A 22,154-nucleotide genomic window follows, 5' to 3' on the forward strand; every position below is an offset into this window, starting at 1 on the left:
CACTCGTGCCGACTGCTGTCACTGCACAAACTCCTGACACTTTCACTGCAGCCTGGCTGATCCCTGCCAGCCAATTCCAGCTCTTGTGGAACAGATGTCTTTTGGTCAGTCCCATCTGTCGCTGTTTGTGCGCCTGCTTTGTGATTCTTGTCACTGCTGTCCTGATGTTTGTACCCAAGCAGAGGCTTTATCACTGAGTCGCTTACATCTTCTGTTTTTTCTCCGTTGGATTTGTATACTTCTCTGAAATAAGCTTCCTCTGTAGATGACTGTTGATCTTCTTCCAGTGTAATAACACCTTCCTCCTCAGTGTCAAACACTTTTGCTTCAGCCATCCTTCATTAATAAGATTTTAATACAGGCAACACAGCTCTAGCACAAAGTCGACTATGGCAAGTCTACTTTCTTCCTGCACTAAGCGGGCCAAGTACTGATGTAATGCTTTAGTATAAGGAGAGCAACACAGTTTTCCCACCTCTAACTGAGATAAGAAAAGTACATTCGCAGATAAGGAGTGCTAAGAAATAATGTGCACCTCAGAGAAGTGCCACTGGCCAAGAAGAACAGTGAACATTTCAGCATTATGCTCAATTTAACATACTAACATATTCACTGCAACTGAAAGCTTTTGCCGGTTCACAAATGCATGAGTTTCATATTTATACAAACATCACATCTGCAGATTAGACAGGCACAAAGCACATGTTAAAACTGAGAAGGTAGGAAGCAGTTTATCTGATATTTTAACAACTATTGTGCTTTAACATTGCTGCTTGTTTGCTTTGAAATGTGTCTTCTCTCATCTAATGCAATCCAACAGAAATTAAAAGTGCAGAAAGCCACATCGGCAAATGCAATAAGACATTATTATAACCTTTATACAGTTAAACACCATAGTGTGTAGTAAAGACTCCTCACAGTACTGCAGTCATCAGTGATTACATTGGGAACATATGCCCAGATTAATTAAACACCCAAGTGTAATATTCTATATAATATAATAATAATAATATAATATAAGTATAAATATTAGCATTCTATGTATTAGAGCTATCTGCTTTCACAATCTTAAAAAATATCCTAAATTTAATTGAGCATCAGTGTCTTATCACATTAAAACAAATGTGCAGCAGCAAGCATTTGTGACAGTGCATTATAAATTGCAATTATCAAATCACACCGATATGATCACTTCATCATTTGCAATGCATTATATATATGAACAATTATTTTCTTAAAAAAAAACAATGAATATTTCAATGCCTGCTATAATCATGATTTGCATATCAACAAAGAATCACATGAGCACATGTAGGTGGAAAAGGTCAGAGCTGCTTGCAGAGCTCCATTTCACCTCCGTGTGTTTGTCTAACAGCTGTTTGTTGTCCTCTTCTCTCTCACTGAAAAAAATGACTGCATGCTAACTGTCCAGGAATAAACAACAAGCAGCAGTTCTGGCACGAGCATTTAGTAGGTGTAAGGTTTTCTCAGATGTTTATGGGAACCAAGTCATCATATGAATGACATAATATTTCACAAAACTGGAGTCATAAAGAATCATTTGTAGCCATACAACCAACAAGCAGATGATGACATGGGTCCTACTAAGCAGGACAAGCAGTACCTTGGAAAACTGTGCAAATATGTAGCCAGAGCAAGTAGTGTTGTTTTGAAGGGAAATAGCACACAGACCAAAAACTGATTTGTTTTCAAGCAGCAGCTTCCAAGACAAAGAAATGTAGAACAAAATGTAAAAACCTGCAATTCTGAGCTCCAAAAATAAATAGATTCCCATAGACATTGAAGCTAAAATGCCTGGATTTATGACACATACTTTTGGCCTGTTGCTAAATTTTATTTTGGTCTCTATCAAATATTCATCTTAATGACAACTGTATGGAGGGTGCAAATATTTTTGTTCTGAGGCTTAATGTTATGCGAACACAGGTGACCATAACTGCTAGATGTCTACCTGGCTTCACCTTAGCTAATTCGAGTCATCTCATCGAACCTCTGATAGTTCAGTTTAATGCTAATGCTAGCAAGGTTGGTTAGCAAGTTGCTTCTATGGACAACACAGGTGTAATGCACACACCTTAAAGTGCTACAAAATAAAGGCAGAAACCTTTTTTTTTTTTTTAATCAGGCTGTAAACAAGGTTTCAACACAGGAGTCTGTAGGGATTGAATTATGTTTGGAGCCAGCCTCAAGTGGCCACTAGAGGTATTGCAGTTGTTGACACATTGCATTGCCTTCGTCTCCAACTTCAGAGGCTTCCTCTTGGTTGAAAAATAAAATAAAATAAAATAAGACTTAAAAATTGTTGCATGGTCCTTTTAAGTTGTCGTGTCACACCACTGAAACAAAGAGACTGTTGTCAGCTGGCTGCTGAGTAACCTGAGAAATCATTTAAAAAACAAACACGCCTGCTCTTACACCTGCAGGTCAAACACAGCCAAGGTTGAGTACACATTAAAGATGTAAATTTACAGTGTGAGGCATAAGAGCATAACAGGGGAGAAGAAGTAATAACTGCATTCTGAGGCAGAAGAAGGAAGCCTTTCCTATGATCTCAAACTACAGGCAGACTAAAAAACAACAAAACAGAGAAAGTCCCTTAGTCAAGAGCAAATATTGGGATATCTATGTATATGTTTCACAGTTTATGTTATAGATAGTTGGCCTGGTGCAGAGTAAAACAGTTTTGACAATCAAACAGTCAATAGGGGATTTCTGGTGTCAGGGTATTGGTTGTTTAGATGTTTGTGAAATCTCAGTGGCACTTCAGGCATTTTATAAGGCTGGAAAGTAAAATTACACACATCAAAAATACCCCAAAAAGAGGTCTTTAACAAGACAAGGTTTGAGTCCTTTACAAAAAAATGCATATCTAAATTGCTTAAACTTGCCAGGCTTCTTGGCTCCCCTTTTCATCAGCAACAAATACAAATGATTGGTGAACGCCTTCGTCCAAAGCGTCAGATTAATGTACTCTGACCTGATAATCTCTGCTTAAATCTCCTCTTGTGGTTCGGGGAGGTCAAAAGTCCAACTTGTCACGCTGGTACTGCAGCCGTGGGCTGTTCTCACTGTAGAACTGACTGAACCAGCGCCTGTGTTTTTGGATGGCTGAATCTTCCTTTACAAGAAGAGGCTTGGAGACATACTTCTTATTGTTCCAGATCATCACATCACGCTCAAACTGAAGACAAAACAAAAACAAGAGAGAGTCACGGGACAGCACTAAATATCAAACATAATTATAAGATTTTTATACAGTAAAAGTTTTAAGCCTACTTCAAACATTTTTATTTTTAACAATATCCAACTTGTCCTTGATGATAATGAAGCAGCCCAGCTGAATACAATTTGTAAAGGAACAGATTTTCACTGAAGTATAACAAGAATTAAATAATGAAAACTATACTGGTGTCTTTTTGCATTAAATTACAATACTTTATCAGCAGGGGTTTCTTTGTGAAGTGCTGCTCATTAAATGTCACTCCATAGTAACTCCGTCAGCTGCTGACATTTCAGTGAGAACGCCCTTCCACTGCTGTCAATACCAAGTGGAGAAAAAAAAATTTAATCTAAAAACATAAGCTTGGAACATGAAACTGTGCAATCATCTTCCTTTATCTTGTGTTTGTTTTTAATTAAACTATGTATCTAGCTAATCAAAGTATTTTGTCTGAATATTTTTAGAAAATCTTAATGGAGGACAAGTCTAGACATTTTAAGAACCAGACAACTTTTCCCAAAGTATTTTGAGCCTACTATTATTTCTTGTTAAAGTGCAACTATGTGTCTTTATCACCAAGCTAATTATCAGGTTTAATGAGGATTATTCACACCTTATCCGTGACTGTGGTGTTACTTCTCGTGATAATGTGGAGGCTGAATTTAATCAAAGGCAGAGTGGGAGGTTAATGTGCACAGTGATCTCTCCAAGTTAGAGCAGCACTGGGGTATATCTCACTAATAAATAGCAATAAATTGCAGTTTTGATATATGAAATGAAAGATAAACAACAAAAGTTTAAATGTGATGGAACAAACCAGTGAATAATAGCCCACCCATTGACTAAAAGATGGGGGGGAAACCCTTGTTTGAACAAACTATGGGTGTTAGATGAGAGTAAGTGGGGCATGCAAGGCAAGCAGTGCTTGCCAAGTGAAATCTAGAAAATGGACAATAAAAGTGAACTAAAAGGAAAGCGATCTCTCACCTTACAATTTAGTATTTGGTCCTATAAAGAATCGTTCCTTGTTTGCATCCATCCTGTAAGTTACTGCCATCTTTTGGCCAAAAGTACCTACTGTCTCTGGAAGCTCAACTTAAATATAGTTTCTGTCATTTTCACAGGGGGATTTGTAACCCAGTATCAAAGACTGCAGCTGGGGAAGCTGAGATAGGAGCTGCATTTCACTGATGTGAGATCAGTTATTAGTTCTTATACATTATTATACACATGTCCACACACATGTGAAAACAAGAGGGAACATTTGCTACTAAGCAATCAAAGTGCAGGTAAGTTGTCTCTTATCACTTTGGCTAACATGTGTGACGTAGAGGAAAGTTGAAGATATTAAGGCTCAGTGCAGCAAGATATAGAAGATAATAAAAGTCATCCAGGACAAAATCATTAAAAATCCTATATGTTTTAATCAGCTCCAATCTGTCATGTTAGTGGAACAGTGTTGGATCTGTTTTGTTTTGTGTCTATTTTGGGGGAGGGGATCATCTTCTTTGCTTGCCTTTCAGCAAAAGCCATTATATGATACTGCCTTAAACTTAGTGAGTTAGAGCAGTTCATCTACTATTTGTAAGGTTGGTGGTTGAATCCCTGGTTGCTCCAGTCTGCCTGCCAAAGTAAAATGCTAAAACCTATGTTATTCCTGATGTGTTCATTGGAGTATGAATGTAAGATAGAAAGAACTTTGACATAGAAACAAGTGCTTGTGTTAAAGGGCAAATGAGCCTCAATGAGTTCTCAAGTACAACAGAAAAGTGCCATATAAGAGCCAATCCATTTATCAGATAGATAGATAAGGGTCAAATGATGGCAGCATAAATTATATGTAAACAAGCCTGTGTTATAGTTATCATAAAAGATAATGGTACTGCACCTGAATGCATTCCACTTTGAGGATGAACTTGGGCACCACAGGTGGGATATTAGACTGATAGAAAATGGTGTGAGTGACACACTGCAACAGAGGCTCCACAGGAGTCACACAATGCATGATTACACCCCGGCCCAAGAAAGTTTGGTCAAACAGCAGAAATACTATTCCTGGGCCAACCTGAAAGATAAACATGTAATATTAGCACAATTTAAAGTTTTCAACTTTTCCTGATAAGCATATCTATACACTTAGGGTTCATTCATTTAGTCAGATTCACTAGCAGTTACTGTAGTAAAAATGTATTTTGCATCATTTAACATCAAGCCTTATTTCCAGATAATTAAATGCCAAAAAAGCATCAGTCTGTTCATGAGAAATTAATGCTTGAAAAACACATTTACATGCATGGTTAAGCTCAATAATGCCTGCCTCTCATATTATATTGCTGCCGATCTCCCACTGCTGGCCACAGTAAACATATCCTGCTTCCAACATTTGTGTTGCGTGTAAATGATCCAGCTCCCTCTGCAGCCTTGTGGTTAACCTAGGGAAATTAGTGGTTTCAGGCTACACTTGCATATCATTTTTTTACTCACGCAGCAAGGCAAAAAGTCACACTGTGCTGTGTTTTTTGCTTAAGCAAAAACGACCATTTTTCTCAGGCTGATCAGGCCAGTGATGTTCGACATTAGAGATTACAGGAAGCTTTGTCAAACCCGGTTTTGTTACAATGCCGACAGCAAACTGTACTGTTACTGCACTGTGAAACATAATGTTTATTGTTGAAATGTACTTCTCATCCAATTTAAAAGGACGCTTACAGATCTAGCATGATTTATTTTGGTTATATCTAGTTTGAATAAAATTTATAGACAAGACCAGTGATTTGTGCCAGTTTAATGTACAATCAATCATAGGGAATTGTTTAAAAAATGGCATTCCTGGTGTACTGTACCTGTCTCGCCACAACAGAAACATCCAGAAGAGGCCAGTGGCATCCAAACACTCTAAGTGCATGTTTCACAAACATCTGAGAACAATGCTTGTTAGGCTCTGACTCTGGTTTCCAGTCAACCTTCAAGACACACAGTGAAAAACAGTGTCAAAATCAAAAGTTGCAGGTATAACAGCGAACATATTCACCTTAGTGGATAACGGGAACATCAAATTTAGTTTAGTGTTTCCAGTTTACCTTCCAGTCATGTTGCACAAATTCCCAGATTTTGCTATTGGTGTAACGTAGATCTGCTCCACTGAGCATGCTTGGAGTGTGAAGGTGCGACAAGTGAGCTATGTCCGCTGCATTTTCTGGAATCTCCTACACAGAAGAGAAGACAACTAGTTATTAGCAAAAAAAATAAAATGCTAGCATGTGGTATATTGTTTCTGTCTGTTGATTTCTAAGATACATGTAAAGTCCCTTAAATATATTCAAAGATTGCAAGAAAGAACATGTATTGACTATACTGCATGAAATGCATAAATGCCTTGCTGTCATGTTTTGGCTGTGTGCAGGCAAGAGAAGGACCCAAATGCAAAACTCACTGAGACAAAAATGAACTCAAAACACTGCTTTATTGCAGGCTTGGAAAGGAAACAAAGAACAAATAGAAATTGGGAAAACTACAACTAAATCATACATGAAAACACAGGGCGACTAACACAGCTATGATGGAGTACGTAACACTGACACAACACAGGGCTTAAATAATGAGCCACAGGAGGAGAGCACAGCTGGGAGTAATTACGCAGGATGAGACAAGGGAAGCAAAACTAGAAACATTAACATAGGACAGACTGTAAAAGTAAAAAAGGAAACACACTGACTGAACTCAAAACATGTAAACTTAGCCGACTGTGGAGACAGAACAACGGCTGTGTCCCAATTCAGGGTCTGCACGCTTGAAGTACGCATTTTAAGTGTGATTACGTCACCGCCACGCAATGACGGCTGTCCCAATTCGAAGTGTACTTCAAATGCATACTTCAAATGCGCCGTCGATTTCCCCAAATATCAAGTGTGGTCCGGTGCACGCTTCGTGGTCCCATATATCCCACAATTCATAGCGCGGCGGTGGGTGTGGATAATTTTGCCGCAAAATACGGCAGAAGGGAGCGGCCTAAGAGTGAACTGTCAATAGTAAGTACTCAATATGACGTCACTTATTTATGTGCGAATGTTTAATAACGAAGAACATTAAAACATTGCTGTTGCCCACATGTCGGCAAAGTTATGTGACATTAGTGATGTTTGTACTTTCAGCCTCTATATATATATATATATATATATATATATATATATATATATATATATATATATATACATATATATATATGCCGAGTATAACCTAGAAGTCCCGAGGTCAAAATGGGAGATGCCCCCAAGGGTGGTGGAGAATGACCGAGCTAAGATCCTGTGGGACTTCCAGATACAGACGGACAAAATGGTGGTGGCTAACCAACCGGACATAGTGGTGGTAGACAAACAGAAGAAGACGGCCGTAGTGATCAATGTAGCGGTTCCCAATGACAGCAATATCAGGAAGAAGGAACACGAGAAGCTGGAGAAATACCAAGGGCTCAGAGAAGAGCTCGAGAGGATGTGGAGGGTGAAGGTAACGGTGGTCCCCGTGGTAATCGGAGCACTAGGTGCGGTGACTCCCAAGCTAGGCGAGTGGCTCCAGCAGATCCCGGGAAAAACATCGGAGATCTCTGTCCAGAAGAGCGCAGTCCTGGGAACAGCTAAGATACTGCGCAGGACCCTCAAGCTCCCAGGCCTCTGGTAGAGGACCCGAGCTTGAAGGATAAACCGCCCGCAGGGGCGTGCTGGGTGTTTTTTTTTTTATCATAATAATGTGACAATACTATAATATTGGTCATATTATATTTACATTACCACAGTGAGATGACTTTAGTCTCATGAACAACAAGAGCTAATTGTTATTTACTAACTACTCTTGAACTGACTGTTCAGTACAGAAATGAAGCCCAACAATCATGTTTTACAGTCCCGTGGTCTCAGCCTCAGATACTCAACTAATCAAAGTTATGTCATGACAAAAATGAATCACCAACAAAACATTTTTTCTCCTTCATTTATGTCATACTATCTTGCGTTTCTTGCGGTTAGTATCATGGTTGCTAGGCAACCTGAACAGCGCAACGAAGGCCAGACCGTCCCATTTCACAAGCCTCTCACTTCCGCACTACTCGTACTTATAGTACGCACTGTACGTAGTACGCGTAGTGCGCGTACTTCAAGCGTGCAGACCCTGAATTGGGACACAGCCATAGAGACGTGAAACATGGGACAGAAAGGCACAGTAGACATAATGACGCCACAGGGGAAGAGTAAAACAAAACACAGAAGCACAGGACCTCTTTCAAAATAAAATAGGAAACAATGAAACACTGACATGACTACATGAACTTAACAACATAAGAAACAGACGTGAAACACATAAAGGATAAGGGAGACTTAACACAAGGGTTGAAAACACAAGGGGAATATAATAAGCAAATGAACATAGAAAACCTAATGAGCTTAAACATACACTATAAACATCAAAATGAACTAAAACCCAAAACGCTGGGTCATAAGACCCAGGATCGTGACACCTTAGTATACTCTAGAGATATCTTAGTATTAGCACAAGTGTTGTTTTAGGGAGATGAAAAGCTTGTAGCTTTGCTTCTGATCAGAACCAATCTGAATAAATATCAACAATGCATGGTTCATTGCAGTGTGTGAGGAGTGACCATGAAAAGGAAACTGATGCTAAATTGAAGGTAACTGATGTACGGATGGATATAGAAACACTACCCTAAAGACAGTGTACACTACTGACATACAAATCATTAGAAGATAGATTAGTTTTTTGTCACAACATACATTTTATTTATAGAGTGACTTGGAATTCCTTATGGAAGCTTGCTTCTGCCACTGAAAAACATTATGTCATTATATTTTTAATATCTTTATATCTTTTTGTCACCTATCTCTAATAGGTGACAAACAGAGAAGATACAAGAGAAGATACAAGTTTCCATACATTTCCACTCAGATGTATGAACCATACCTGTATATGAGCATTAATAAAATGCTCAGTTCTTCCCCGATAGACCCACTCATCATTTGTGATCTCCGGCTGCTCAGGGACGATCCACTGAGGTCCTTCTCCATCACAGTGAAACCAAACCAAGATTTGCTTGTTGACCTCACAGCTGGGCCAGCTGCGCACGCTGGCAAAATCAGGCACTGATGGACAAATGAAACCCCAGACTAAATCACAACCCCTTTAACCCTCTACTGCATGACTTTTTAATTTTGGGGGAAAAAAATATGTCTCCCTATTTTGGGGGAGCTTTAGGATCCCTAATAATATATCAATCATAAAATTTGACACCCTGCCCCCCCCTAAACAGATATTAGTTTGTTGCTTCAAGGCAACACTGTGCAACAAAGGTAGTAAAATGCCAAGTTATTCTATAATAAGTTGTATTAGTACAACAAGGATGAACACATAAATAAACAATGTAAACATTTCACAAAACAATAAAACACCAAAATACATCCAACATTTGACCCTAACCCCATGCACGTGCGCGCGCGCACACACGTTGTGTTTCCATCACTTTTGGGGACGTTACATTAACTTACATTAATTTCCTGGACACTTATCCTGACTCTACCCATCACAAGTCCCTGCCTGAACCTTACCCTAACCCTGACTCAAGCCTTCACCCTAAAATTGAATGATTTACCTTGCAATTTGTCCCCATAAAGTAGGCGAGACCTCACAATATGAGTGTGTAAACAAATTTGTGTCCCCACAACAATAAGTAATACATGACCACACACACTGACACCCACACAGCAATATTGGTATGGCAGGGATCAGGCCCACACAATATGCTTACACATGGCCCACATACCGCAAAGAATGACGGCCCTTTGGTGGCCCAGACCTAGTTTGCCAGAGGTGGCCCACACATGGGCCAGCACAAGGCCAGTTTCAGACACCCTGGTCGTTCTGTGCTGGCCCATGTGTGGATTACCTCTGGCAAACCTGATCTGGGCCACCAAAGGGCCGTTATTCATTGCGGTATGTGGGCCATCTGTAGGTGATGTGCAGCCACGGGCCAGTTGTAGACACACTGCTGGCCCTGTGCTGGCCCAGAACGGTTTCAGCTCTGGCCCCAGATGTCAGCATAATGTGTACCTTAATCAAGCCATGCAATAACAACATGTGCCAGAACATGCAAAACAGTGCAAAAGTAACATGCCGAAACTCTGTTCAGATAGTGAATGGACTGATTTTTATGTAGCGCTTTTCTACTCTCCCAGATTACTCAAAGTGCCGGCTTGATACCAGATCCTGGCCAGACCTGCTTACTATGTGGGCACTAACACACACACAGACAGTTACTTTACCAACTGACCACTGACCCCTGAGCTCCTAAGTGTCCCTCAAACCTCATTCAGGGATCCACTCCTCTACTTCACTGTCACTCCCTGAAAGCTCACTGTCCTCACTTTCTGAGGACAGAAAGTGCACATTCCCTTGGTTTCCTTGCATAAAAAGTTTTTACATCCATGTCCTGTAATTATGAGTAGATTGTAAAGTAAAAAACATTGACTATGATCATATAAATGCACACAAACACATCTCTACACACATATCCAAATGCATTATATTGCCTGAAAAAAATTGGGCTAACTGCGCAGTGTTGCCTTGAGGCAACGAATGAAAATGAACAGTTTTACAGTATAAATAGATTTAAAAAAATAGAACAAACAATCAAATATGCTTCTTAACATATTCATGCACATACAAGTATATTTTAATATACATTTATTTCACTATAAACATGTAAAATAGTGATCTTTATCTTGCCTCCTAATGGAGATGTCTCTCATGTAGTGCAGCTTGCAGAAAGGGGCCCTACCCCCCCAAATCAAAGTCACACCTCCTTCAACTCATCATTTTCTTGGAAAGAGATGTGCCTGGTAGCATTGTTTGAAAAAAAAAAGTTGTTTTTTTTTTTTGAAGGGCCACCGTAAGGCATGTAAATGTGGTTTGTTGCCTCAGGGCAACGCTATGCAGTAGAGGGTTAATCAGGATTTACTCTATTCTGTACACCCATGTAGGGCTGCTCAATTAATCGAATTTTAATCACTATTACGATCTGGGCTTTCAACGATCATTAAAAATGACTGAGCCGATTATTAGCCCCTCCCTCATGCTTTACTCTCGCGCTGCTCCATGTGGCAAATCAAGCGCACTGCTCTGCATTTCGAACACGCGTCACAACAATTAAGAGGACCCGAGGGAAGCTCGGAAAGCTAAGCAGAAGTTATTTGGAGAGGAGAGTGACTGCCGTTGGTTGAAAAGAGAGGTAAAAAAAAAAAACTTAAGTGGTGTGGAAACATTATGGCTTCGCGGAGTCAGACGTGGATCAAGTAGACACAGTGTGTAAACTTTGCTATGGTGTCGTAGCTGCACCACAGAGCAACACTGCAAAGTTCACATTTTTCATTTATTTCTTATATTGCAAACATTTGCGCTGTTATCAGTATTTGCACACTATTTTATATTATTTTTTAAAGTCATTATTCAATACATTGTTATTGTTAAACCTTTAAAGCCGGTCAGAGCAGCATGCTCATTTTGTGTAACTATTTTTAAATCCCTGTAGAACCTGAACGCTAAGCTAGCACAATAAATTTTTTTCCATATGAAACCAGAGGAGTTGTACGTACTTCTTATGCCATCAGCTTGTCCTCGGTCACGGTTTCCTTCCACATATAGCTTTGCAAAAATTGCATAAAAAGAGCTTGCAGGAACAAAAACATAATATTCCAGAAACACGCTTTGACGATCTGATCATGAACTTCCCACATTGAACAAGACGCCAACGCGAACTATCGCAAGTGACGTCGTTTTTGCGGAAAATGTAGTTTTTTACTTGTAGGCCTTAGAACTCGAATTGCACTGCTGGAAATAGTTTATTTTGATGCACATGCACATTCTTTGCAAATTTGCATCATAGGATTGTTTTTTTGTTTTTCCTGCAGTATATAAAAATTGCTGTATCTCCAAAAATAAAACTATGAAGACACTCAAAATAAATTTCCTGTTGTTGTAAACTATTTTTTGCAAATTTTTTGTATTTAAAGTTTTGAGGGATAAGCCTCTTAAATTTCTCCAAGTAGAAATATATGTAAAAACAAAAACGATTTTCAATTTTTTTGTAGTTTATTGCACTTTTTTGCAATTAATGTAATTACTATGGACTTAATGCATACACATTTTTAAAATATGGGCTATAACAGTTGTATTGATGTATAGCAACTTGAAATGCTCCCACAAATGGCACTACAGCATGTAAAAAAATAATATAAGCTCTGGCGGACGAAATAAATATCGTCAAATAATCGTGATCTCAATTTCAGTGAAAATAATCGTGATTATCATTTTTGCCATAATCGAGCAGCCCTACACCCATGTCAGTTAACATCTGACCAATAACATCCAATAACCAATAATCATAACCAATCCAATCCAATAACTAATAACTGACCAATAACATCTGACCCTGGTCTGTTTACTTCTAAGTTTATATAATATTTTAAGCCATTGGCTAAGCATATTCATGCACATCTGAAGATTAAACTGCCATCAGTTTCAGATTTGGACCTAATATTTATGAAGGCTTTAAATGTCTTCTCATTACAAATCGCAATGAAATGTTCAGTAACTTGCTTTCTTTATGTAGGTTTTCTAAAATAGTGATTTTTGTTTCTTAGCGAGCATATTATCCAAACATTCAAGGTTACTTAGAACTGTGACATAACAATATTATAATACCTTTTTCTGCATAGGGAATCTTCACACATACACCATTATCCCCCTGAAACTGCCATCCATGAAATGGACACTCGATGCAGTTCCCAAACACCCGTCCACCCACAGCAAGGTTGGCACCCAGGTGAGGGCAGTAGGCATCCACCACATAGGCCTTTCCATCGTGGCCCCGAAACACTGCCACCTGCTCACCTATGATTATAAGCAGAGAAAGGTTTTAATACTGGGTTTGTGAACTGTCACTAATGGGCCATAGTGGATAACAGTACTGTGCAAACTGTAGTTTTTGTACAGTTTTATCCAAACCAGACCAGTGTTTGCATATTTATTGTACAGTTCAAGAGAAAGGAAAAACAAACGTGCATTCTTTGCAGCATATTCCCTTTTCCCCGCTTCTTAGTATGTTCCTTAGTGCCCTACTTGGAGCAATATAGCTAATTATAGACAGCACTTATTAACGAAGAAACACACAAATTTTCCAAGAAACAACCCAACCCATACACAGAATTAGTAATTATTATGCCAGATTTTACATTTTATAATGCACAACTTTGTGTTTCTTAAATTATTCCATTAACAATTAATGCCACCCATAGAAGATTTGTATGATCTTTGAAATGATTCTGATGAGCTTTATTTTGTTTGTTGAAACAAAATCAAATGCAGTTGCATCAGAATTACTGCGGCACAAAATTTTAAATGGAACGGTGCACACCTATTATGGTCAAATGGCGTTCCTAGTGGAGGTCTTCTTGGAAAGTGCTTCCTGTGGTGCATGTCTAAATTGACACAAGATCAGAAGATCTCTTCCTACTGTCTTTGCTGGATTTTTAGCTGAGCTTTCGATCTGTCGTGCTCAGACAGCACTCAGGTTGGTGCAAGCTGAGCAACTGTAGTATAGAGTGACAGCTGAGCAAGCTCTACTAGTGATTAGTCAGGGTACTAAAAGAATCTGAGACACCAAATAATCCAGATGAAGGGTGACACAGCACTGCACTGCTGCCCCCAGACTGTTGGGAGAGCAGAATTTAACGACACTACAGAGAACTGCACGGTGGAAAAGACACACTCAGCAGAATTTAATATGTGAATGCATTACTGCAGAGAAAAGTTAGGAGGGAGACACAGCAGGATGCAGATCCTGAATGGGTACCAATCTTTTTTTGGGTCAAAAGAATTTGGGGGAGTAAAATGTCAGGGGCTACAGGGAGAACTGAACCTAGAAGATATAGTGAGGAAGAAAGCGGAAAAGAGAAGTTAGAAAAATAAAATATATCCAGTGTGAATTATGGGTAGAGAAATGTGTATGTTATCTAGAGAAAAACAATCTGTATGCTTCTTATTATGTTTTCCAACATGCTGACACACCCTGGTGGGTTTCTGGCAACTTCTCAAATTGGCAACCACTGCTCTGCATCACACTTGCAGTGTGTAGGAGGTCTAATAACCTGCCACACTTGTACTCACAGTAAGATTCCCAACGTGTAGAAAAACCAATCAGTCAACATGCATCTACTTGAGAAAACTTTTAGCTACAAAACCTTTCAATTGCTTATCTTTTTTTAGCATATATACTTTCCAAATTCTCTTCAAAGCCTCTTTCACTCGTTACCTCCAGCTTTTTGATATCTTTATGTTTGCAAACCTTGCAATTGCTTCTTTTTCTTATGTTATAGACATGAAAAAAATGTGTTTTTGTTTTTTAAAGATGATTTAAATGTACCAGATAGTGTTGGTTGTTGTTGTTTGTTTTTCGAAATAAAGGCACCCAGTTAATCAAATGAAATGAAATATTTTCAAAATAAACCTCAAGGCAGCTTTAGGGAATCAGCATATCTGAAGCTATAGTTATATCATTCAAATATCAAAATATGGAGCTCCTTATGACATGTGAGCTTTCAATGTGTGTTTTCAAAACAAAAATTTTTCAAAATACTGTTTTTAAAAATATTGCCTTTTTTTACTATACTATACAGTTTAAAATGTTTTATTTTTATTTTCAACTGTCATGATTGTTTTGATGTATTTTCCAGTGAAACATAAAAGTTCATTCCCTTTTTTGAAGGAATGCCATTCAACTCAGTTATTTTCGTTTTGTTTTTGTGCAACAACTTTTTCAAATTTGTGCTTTACCTGGATTAATTCTAATGATCTTTTTAGCAATGCAATGCATTTAAGTTGGTTCAGCAAATTGACTTGGGATTTAAGTATTCTAGCAATACAAGCTAATGCGATGGAAATGCATCTTGTAGTTTGTAACGTGATTCTCTGTTATGGACAGGGTTAAAAAATAATTGCACAGTCACAACGTGTTTGATCATTTCTGATATTGGTGTTATGGTATCCCTTTTAGTTACTAGTCCCATAAACATATACAGAGTGCCAGTCATAGAAACTATGATGTCAGTTCACTTTTGGGTGCAGTTCAACTAGAGGCGACACTCTCTTCTGATAAAACATGTTTACAAAGGATAAATATAACAGATGTAAGGGGATTAGTTAAATCACAGCAGACAGCATTGGAATGTATAAAATGTCTGTGGTGGTTGATATCAGGTGGTGTTTCAAATTGGCGTGAAATGAAAATAGTAGCTGCTATAACGTGGCTTTGTTATGGTGCTGATTTTTTTTTTTTACTTTCTAGTTTCTAGAGGGAGAAATAAATCTGAATCTCATTTAAATATGAGATTCCAGCTTTATTCCTCCCTCTTTGTTTCCTAGCTTCATTGTTTTCTTGGCCTTAGTGTGTTTCCACGTTTAGGTTTCAAGTTGTTGTAGTTTTCAGTTTCCTTTGTACTCTGTGTTTTGCATTTGTTCAATCCTGCCATCAGCCTTTAATAAATAGCTTTCTTTTGTTCATCTCAGTCCGCCTGCCTTCACACTCACGCAGGCCTGGGACATACCTAGCCCTTGAGCACGGTGTATTTCTACAATGCCAAACCCTCATACAAATCTAAAAATGCAATGATCTAGTAAATGAGTCGTTCTATAAATACAGAACGAACAAACAAATGAAAAGGTCTCCACGAACATTAATGAAGATTGCATTAATAAACTACAGCTCCACCTTGATGTGAAGACCAGTAGATTGCTTTGCTAACTCTGATTGTAAGATCCAATAAAATGTATACTGACGTGAAAGGTTGTATTTGGTGAAGTCAGTTGGTGGAGACTTTTGTAGCACAACAGCCTAACTCAACTGTTGTTCGATGATGTTTGCTTTTCCTTTATGAAGGGTGTTGCAGACAGGGCAGGAACACAGGATTACAGTATGTTGCTAACTTGTGTAACTCACTTAAAGAGCAATTGATGAAAAGATGACTGTTATTTACAACTGTGAGCTGAATCCACAAGAGCAAGTCTCACTTTTTACCGGTGGATATCTTTTCCAGGTGTGAAATCCTCTCATACACTGTTTGTTTGTCATTTACTGAAAGCTATGTGACAGAAACCTAAAAAGCCCGACAGGCTCTTTGAAACCCTTTTGAACTCAAACTCAAAGAAACTCTCTGAAGAGATCAAACAGTCCCACCACATATCAACATGAGAAGCACAAATCTGTAAGTGAAACACAACAGCGGTTGAATCAATACACATAAACTTTAGGCCATCAGTGATGAGACCGTCTTGTTGTTGATCACAGAAAAACCTGATGCAGGAGATCAAAGGGGTCAGCTAGTGCTCACACATCAAACCTTATCATTAAAGACAGATCTTAATAATAAAATGTGATGTAATAATAAACAAGTGTTGGATTAGAAAAAGAATAAACACTAGATATTCAAATGAAGAGTTCTTGCAAGTTACCAGAATGATAAAAAACAATTATAAAACAAACCTAAGGCTCTAGAAAATGTGCATTCATTAAAGTTTTCTTCTCTAATTCTCTAATCAAGAAAATTATTAACGCATTAATTAATGAAGAAACTAGCTCTTATTTCAAAGCACTAATGTTGCCGTGAAGTAATTAACATCAGTAATGGCAACACTGTGTCTCCAAGGCGCCTTCAAACCAAACATGCAGGTGAAGCTTGAACCTTTGTGTAAAAGAAAAAATGTTACTAAGCACCATAATGCACAACCGTTTTCTTAACAAAGGCCTGGCCAACGTGTTGAAATGCTTTTACATTCCCTGAATTCCAAAAATATTGTAATGTGAGCTTGTTTCGTCTGTCTTGGCAACAGTCCTACCTGGATGAGATAGCAAACATCTGGGTTGCTGGAAAGGTGGCAAACAACTAAAAGGTCTGACAATAATGTTACTTGCTGTGCTTCAATAAGTATCACACTTATTCTTTTACACACCTGAGAATGAAAGTTTAAATAATTCTGTGTCGGGCACTTGTAACACTTACCTGACTGCTTGAAAAGAAATTCAGCTTATCCCTCATGATGGGGGCAAACTGAATTTGGTGCATTTATACTTTACCCCATACTGTACCCCACACTTTCACCATGCACCCAGAAAACAACCAGCAATTTGTTTACTCATTCAAAAATGCAGTTTTGACAAAAATAACTAACCATTAACAACTATCCATTATTAAAATTATGTCAGCCATAAATTATGTGGAAAAGCCCTGCAGATGGAATTTCTGATATTGTTGAAAGGTATGCATAGCCGAATAAACACCTGTAAAAATAAGCCTACATATAAGCCTACAAAGCTCAGTCTAATCACTCAATCAAACTTTGAGTTAAACTTTAACAGTCACGAAGGGTCATTACATCATTGTCCAATTTCCAAAGTCCAAAGTAAGCTGCTAGCACACATTTAATATCCCCCAAACTTTTATTGAACACATATATAGCCTAATTTTAAGTTTACAGCTTTAAATGACTCTTTAACTTGCTGCAACTCTGATAATAAACACGTTGTCTAGTCAGCCTGCCCGTATACCAGCATCTGATTTATTTATTTTTTGCTAATTACAACTGCTGGTGCTTTTTGTTTCTTTTACTTAGCATTTGCACACCATATACTGTAACGTAACTGTGTTTCTTCTGTTATTCCCTGTTAAGAGCAGTGATCCAACCACCACTATGCATCGTACCTAGAATAGACACACTTTTGACCTCGCCCCTCTGCAGCATGTGTGAGTCCAGGACTCGGTACCAGCCGTTTGGGTAAACCGGTGGGAGCTCCCCGATTTTCCTCCTGCGCCTGGCGTCGTTGGCTGCCTGCGCTTTGGTGCGACCGTCCTCCTCGACGTATCCCACGTCTTCGGGCGACCTGAGCAGTTCCAGAGGACTGAAGAGCTGCCGGTACAGCCAGCCTATAGCGAAGAAAAGAACACCGACGGAGAAGCAAAAGAAGGCCCGGGCTGGGGCACCGCGTAAGCCCATTTCGCTCCATATCGGGTACCAGCTGTCCACAGAGCCCAGCGGATCTCCACCTTGTGTGATAAGCATTGCACCCACTCCCAGCCCGATGACGGCAGCTGCCTTCGCGTTGGACATGTCTGAGTCTCTAACTTGCAGACTGTCACGGTCACTTTATAACGAACACCGGGCACTTTGGACACAGACCAACATTTTTTTTTAAGCCACACCCGGGCCGACTACAGTGTACATAAACGCAGAAGTGGGATGGCCATTTCATAGTGAAATCGACTTTCTCTCTTGAGGACTAATGTTTAACATTAAATCCTTCAATCCTTTTTTATGTTTGGCGTGTAGATGAGAAAATTACACACACACACACACACACACACACACACACACACACACACACACACACACACGAACACATATACATATATGTACATATATATGTATGTTTCATGACTACAAGACAAGAGACAAAGTATCTCCCCCTCTGTTATGTAAATTGATGTGTGCCAGTGTATGAGTGTATTATAATTAACATTAAATATGTTTTTATTAATAATAATTTATTTATACTTAAATGTTATATTGGCAGGATTCTACAATGTTATCTGAAACATGATTAGACTCGTGTGTTGTAAACGCCCTCTAGTGGCCTTTGTAATAAGAATCATGTCAAAAGTCAAGTTAACCCTCTGAGTGAGGCGTCACTGGTGATGAGACCCAACGCTACAAACAATCTTAACAGTAGTTAAGTTCTAGTTTGAAGAAAAGCTTTTTGAAAAAAGAATAAACTGAAATAGTTTATGATGCATGCAATTTAGAACAATTATTTTTCACGTTCTCTCATTGCCAAGACTTGGGGAAAATAATTTAAAGATGATCATCTATGATAAAGATTTTAGATTTAATCAAAATATCACTGATCTGATCCTATAGTTAAAACTAACTACAAGAAAACAAATTATATTATATGTGACAACTTAGATCTTGTTAGTATTGGTTGGTGGGCCTTTGTTCCTACTCAGTCCTCACAGATTCCCATCTAATATACGAAATGACATAGCATATTTGGGAGCCTTGACAATACAAATTTCCAGAGGTGGGACCAAGTCATTGTTTTGCAAGTCTCAAGTAAGTCTCAAGTCTTTATCCTCAAGTCACAAGTCAAGTCTCAAGTAAAGTCAAGCAAGTCAGAGTCAAGTCGTAAGTCAAGACAGACAACTTTCAAGTCAAGTCCCAAGTCCGAAACTTTGAATTTCAAGTCCTTTCAAGTCTTTTTTGTAAAAACAATGTTGCAGTTATATGTTAGGTGTAAATAATAGACCATGTGTTCTCTCTTTTTTTTTAAATCTGTATTTATCTCATCACCTGATGAAACAAGTAACTTACAAAATATGCACAAACAAATTCTGAAATTGCACCTTGTACAGGTCAATTAAACTTTGCTGGAAGAACAGTCTTCCTCTAAATTACAAATTCACAGAACAAACATTCAGTGAAAAATGCAAAAGCAGAAGCAGATTTCCTTATGTACAAAACAATGAACCATCGCAGTAAATTTAGTGCAGTGTGATTAGCTTGTCCTCTCTCTCTCATCTAATATATATATATATATATATATATATATATATATATATATATATATATATATATATATATATATATATATATGAACAATGAACAAGAATGTGCAAGAATGTGCACTTTAACTATTTCAGTTAACTATTAACTATTCTGCATTGCATTTCCAAAAGACCGAATTGGCCAAAAGTCTGTCAGTCATTTGTGCATGATGAGGCCGTAGAATGATGCCACCATAGCTGAAAACTCGCTCCACAGGAGCACTACATGCAGGTACTACCAAAACTCTGGTGGCCACATGAAACAGAGAAGGAAGAGTCTGCATGTTCATTGCCCAGAACAAGAGGGCGTTCTGTCCATCAGCAATATCCAGGTAGTGACTTAGCTGTAGAGCTGGACTCTTCCCCACATCCTTCTTCTGCCTCTTACAGTAAGCAGCAAAAAGTCCTCCATCTTCACAGGCCTCTTGGTGTTCCTCACCAGGAGTGACAGGTTGCTCTGACTTTGCAGGATCTGCCGCATCTTGCAGGATCAGATCTGGCAAAACAAATTAACAACAGCAAAAGAGCCTTTATTACAATTTTAGACAAAAAAATACAGAAAAAATATAAACTATATTCAATCTTTACCTTTAACTTTCTGTGTCACCTCTGTCTTTATGTCACACTGCCCAACACATGGTGTTCCACCCACAACAGAGAAAATGCTGGATCCAAAGCAGCTGCTTTAAGGTACACTGGATCTGAAAAGGGGGCAGTGATCCCATCTTCTGCTCTAGCCATTCGCACATTGATAAAGATTCCAAGAAATCTTTTGTTCAAAGATGCTTGAAGGCTCCTGACCAGACCTTTCAGGAAACGGACTTGAGGCTTCACTTTCTCAAGGTGGTGATTGAGGGACAGCACGGATGGAACAACAGCACTAATCGTGACTATTTTCTCACCTTGTGTCAAATCTGTTGCTTCTCCAAAAGGCTTCAAGATGTCCACCATCTCCTTCAACAGGTTCCACTCTCGTGTTGTGAATAATAACTCCTTGTGCCCAGCCATTTCAAGAACAGCACAGAGTTTTAGATGTTCACATTGGATAACTGCCTTCACTTGTCTCCGTGTTGAATTCCATCTTGTGATTACAGCTGCAGGGATCGCTTTCTGTTCACCAAATTCAGCTTCAAACACATCTTTGAATGTTGTGCTTGTGTGCAGTAGAGAGCTGAGCTTAGATAACTTTGAAAGTGAAGGAGATGCCACTTTGGTCTCTGACAAACCATCTTTCACCACCAGCTGAAGTGTGTGCGCAAAACACTGCAGGCGCTGTGTCTTTGCCATAGCAGCACCTACTGTTTCCTGATCTTTCAAGGTTAAGTCATGCCAGAGCTCTGGGTCGTCAAGATGATCACCATCATCATCATGTTCCTCACCTTGCTCAGTGGGGAAGCACACAGTGAATGCTGGTTGAAATTCAAAGGGGCAGGTTGCAACCAATAATCAAGTCACTTAATAATGCATTCGTGATAGCTTTCTGCTGTGGATGAGTCATGCTGTACTGTCCGGCACAAGTGTCCATAAACTGTGATATGAAAGGCTGTTAAGGTTCATTTGTGATCCTCTTTTTCATCTGGTATTCTTCAAATCTGATGGAGGTAAGCATATTGACTATGTGCACGTTAGCATATGCTACTTCCGGTGCGGAAACTCCTGTGGGGAGCTTTGTTTCCGGTGTCCTATTTGCGCCCTGTTTACGGTCCAAAACAAGTTAAGCGAATGAATCAAGTGGCGATTTACATTTCTATAGATGTCTTGGGCATTTACCCAATATATCTGTAAATGATGTTCATCGACTTGTCGATATTTTTCCCCCGCGCCTCAGAGAAAAAGAGAAAAGGGATTCAAATGTTATATTTCTCAGCTGTCCCTCGTTTATCGCGGGTGTTATGTTCTAGAAATAACCAGGGATAGGTGAAATCAAGTAGCCAATTTTATTTTTTGACGGTGCAAAACGTTTTGTGGACATACAGTACTGCACTTCAGTCACACCGCTAGCGATCGATGCAGCGATTCTGTACTGTACAGGAGAGACGTCACGGAGGAGATCGTCTGCAGCGATCAGGACGCAGGAAACAATGTGACGTAAAAAAAAAAATAAGCATGCAAACTTGCACTAAAAAATCCGTGAAACAGCGAGGTGAAAGGTGAACCGCGTTATTAGCGAGGGACCGCTGTAATTTTGAAGGTAAGTCACAACA

The 22,154-nt window shown here is 38.9% G+C and overlaps 1 protein-coding gene across 1 annotated transcript; it reads right to left on the minus strand.

The window, feature by feature from the left end:
• Positions 1 to 331: 331 nt before the first annotated feature.
• zgc:92275 (cholesterol 7-desaturase nvd) lies at positions 332 to 18,540 on the minus strand. Its single transcript, XM_004538438.5, has 7 exons — positions 18,052 to 18,540; positions 13,001 to 13,189; positions 9,209 to 9,387; positions 6,322 to 6,447; positions 6,085 to 6,204; positions 5,130 to 5,306; positions 332 to 3,202 (listed from the first exon to the last, which is right to left on the minus strand). The coding sequence occupies exons 1-7, from the start codon at positions 18,455 to 18,457 to the stop codon at positions 3,041 to 3,043; spliced, it is 1,359 nt and encodes a 452-aa protein (XP_004538495.2). The 5' UTR covers positions 18,458 to 18,540; the 3' UTR covers positions 332 to 3,040.
• Positions 18,541 to 22,154: the final 3,614 nt, after the last annotated feature.

Source organism: Maylandia zebra, linkage group LG7 (assembly GCF_041146795.1).
Source record: "Maylandia zebra isolate NMK-2024a linkage group LG7, Mzebra_GT3a, whole genome shotgun sequence".
In the NCBI taxonomy this organism is placed as follows: domain Eukaryota; kingdom Metazoa; phylum Chordata; class Actinopteri; order Cichliformes; family Cichlidae; genus Maylandia; species Maylandia zebra.

Bases quoted from the DNA above. Each gene is read 5' to 3' on its own strand.
- zgc:92275 (XM_004538438.5), bottom strand. From the start codon at position 18,457: ATGTCCAACGCGAAGGCAGCTGCCGTCATCGGGCTGGGAGTGGGTGCA. The intron at 5,307-6,084 runs GTACAGTACACC...TTTATCTTTCAG, and splicing joins TTTCTGTTGTGGCGAGACAG to GTTGGCCCAGGAATAGTATT. The intron at 3,203-5,129 runs GTGCAGTACCAT...TTTTGTCTTCAG, and splicing joins TCAAAGTGGAATGCATTCAG to TTTGAGCGTGATGTGATGAT.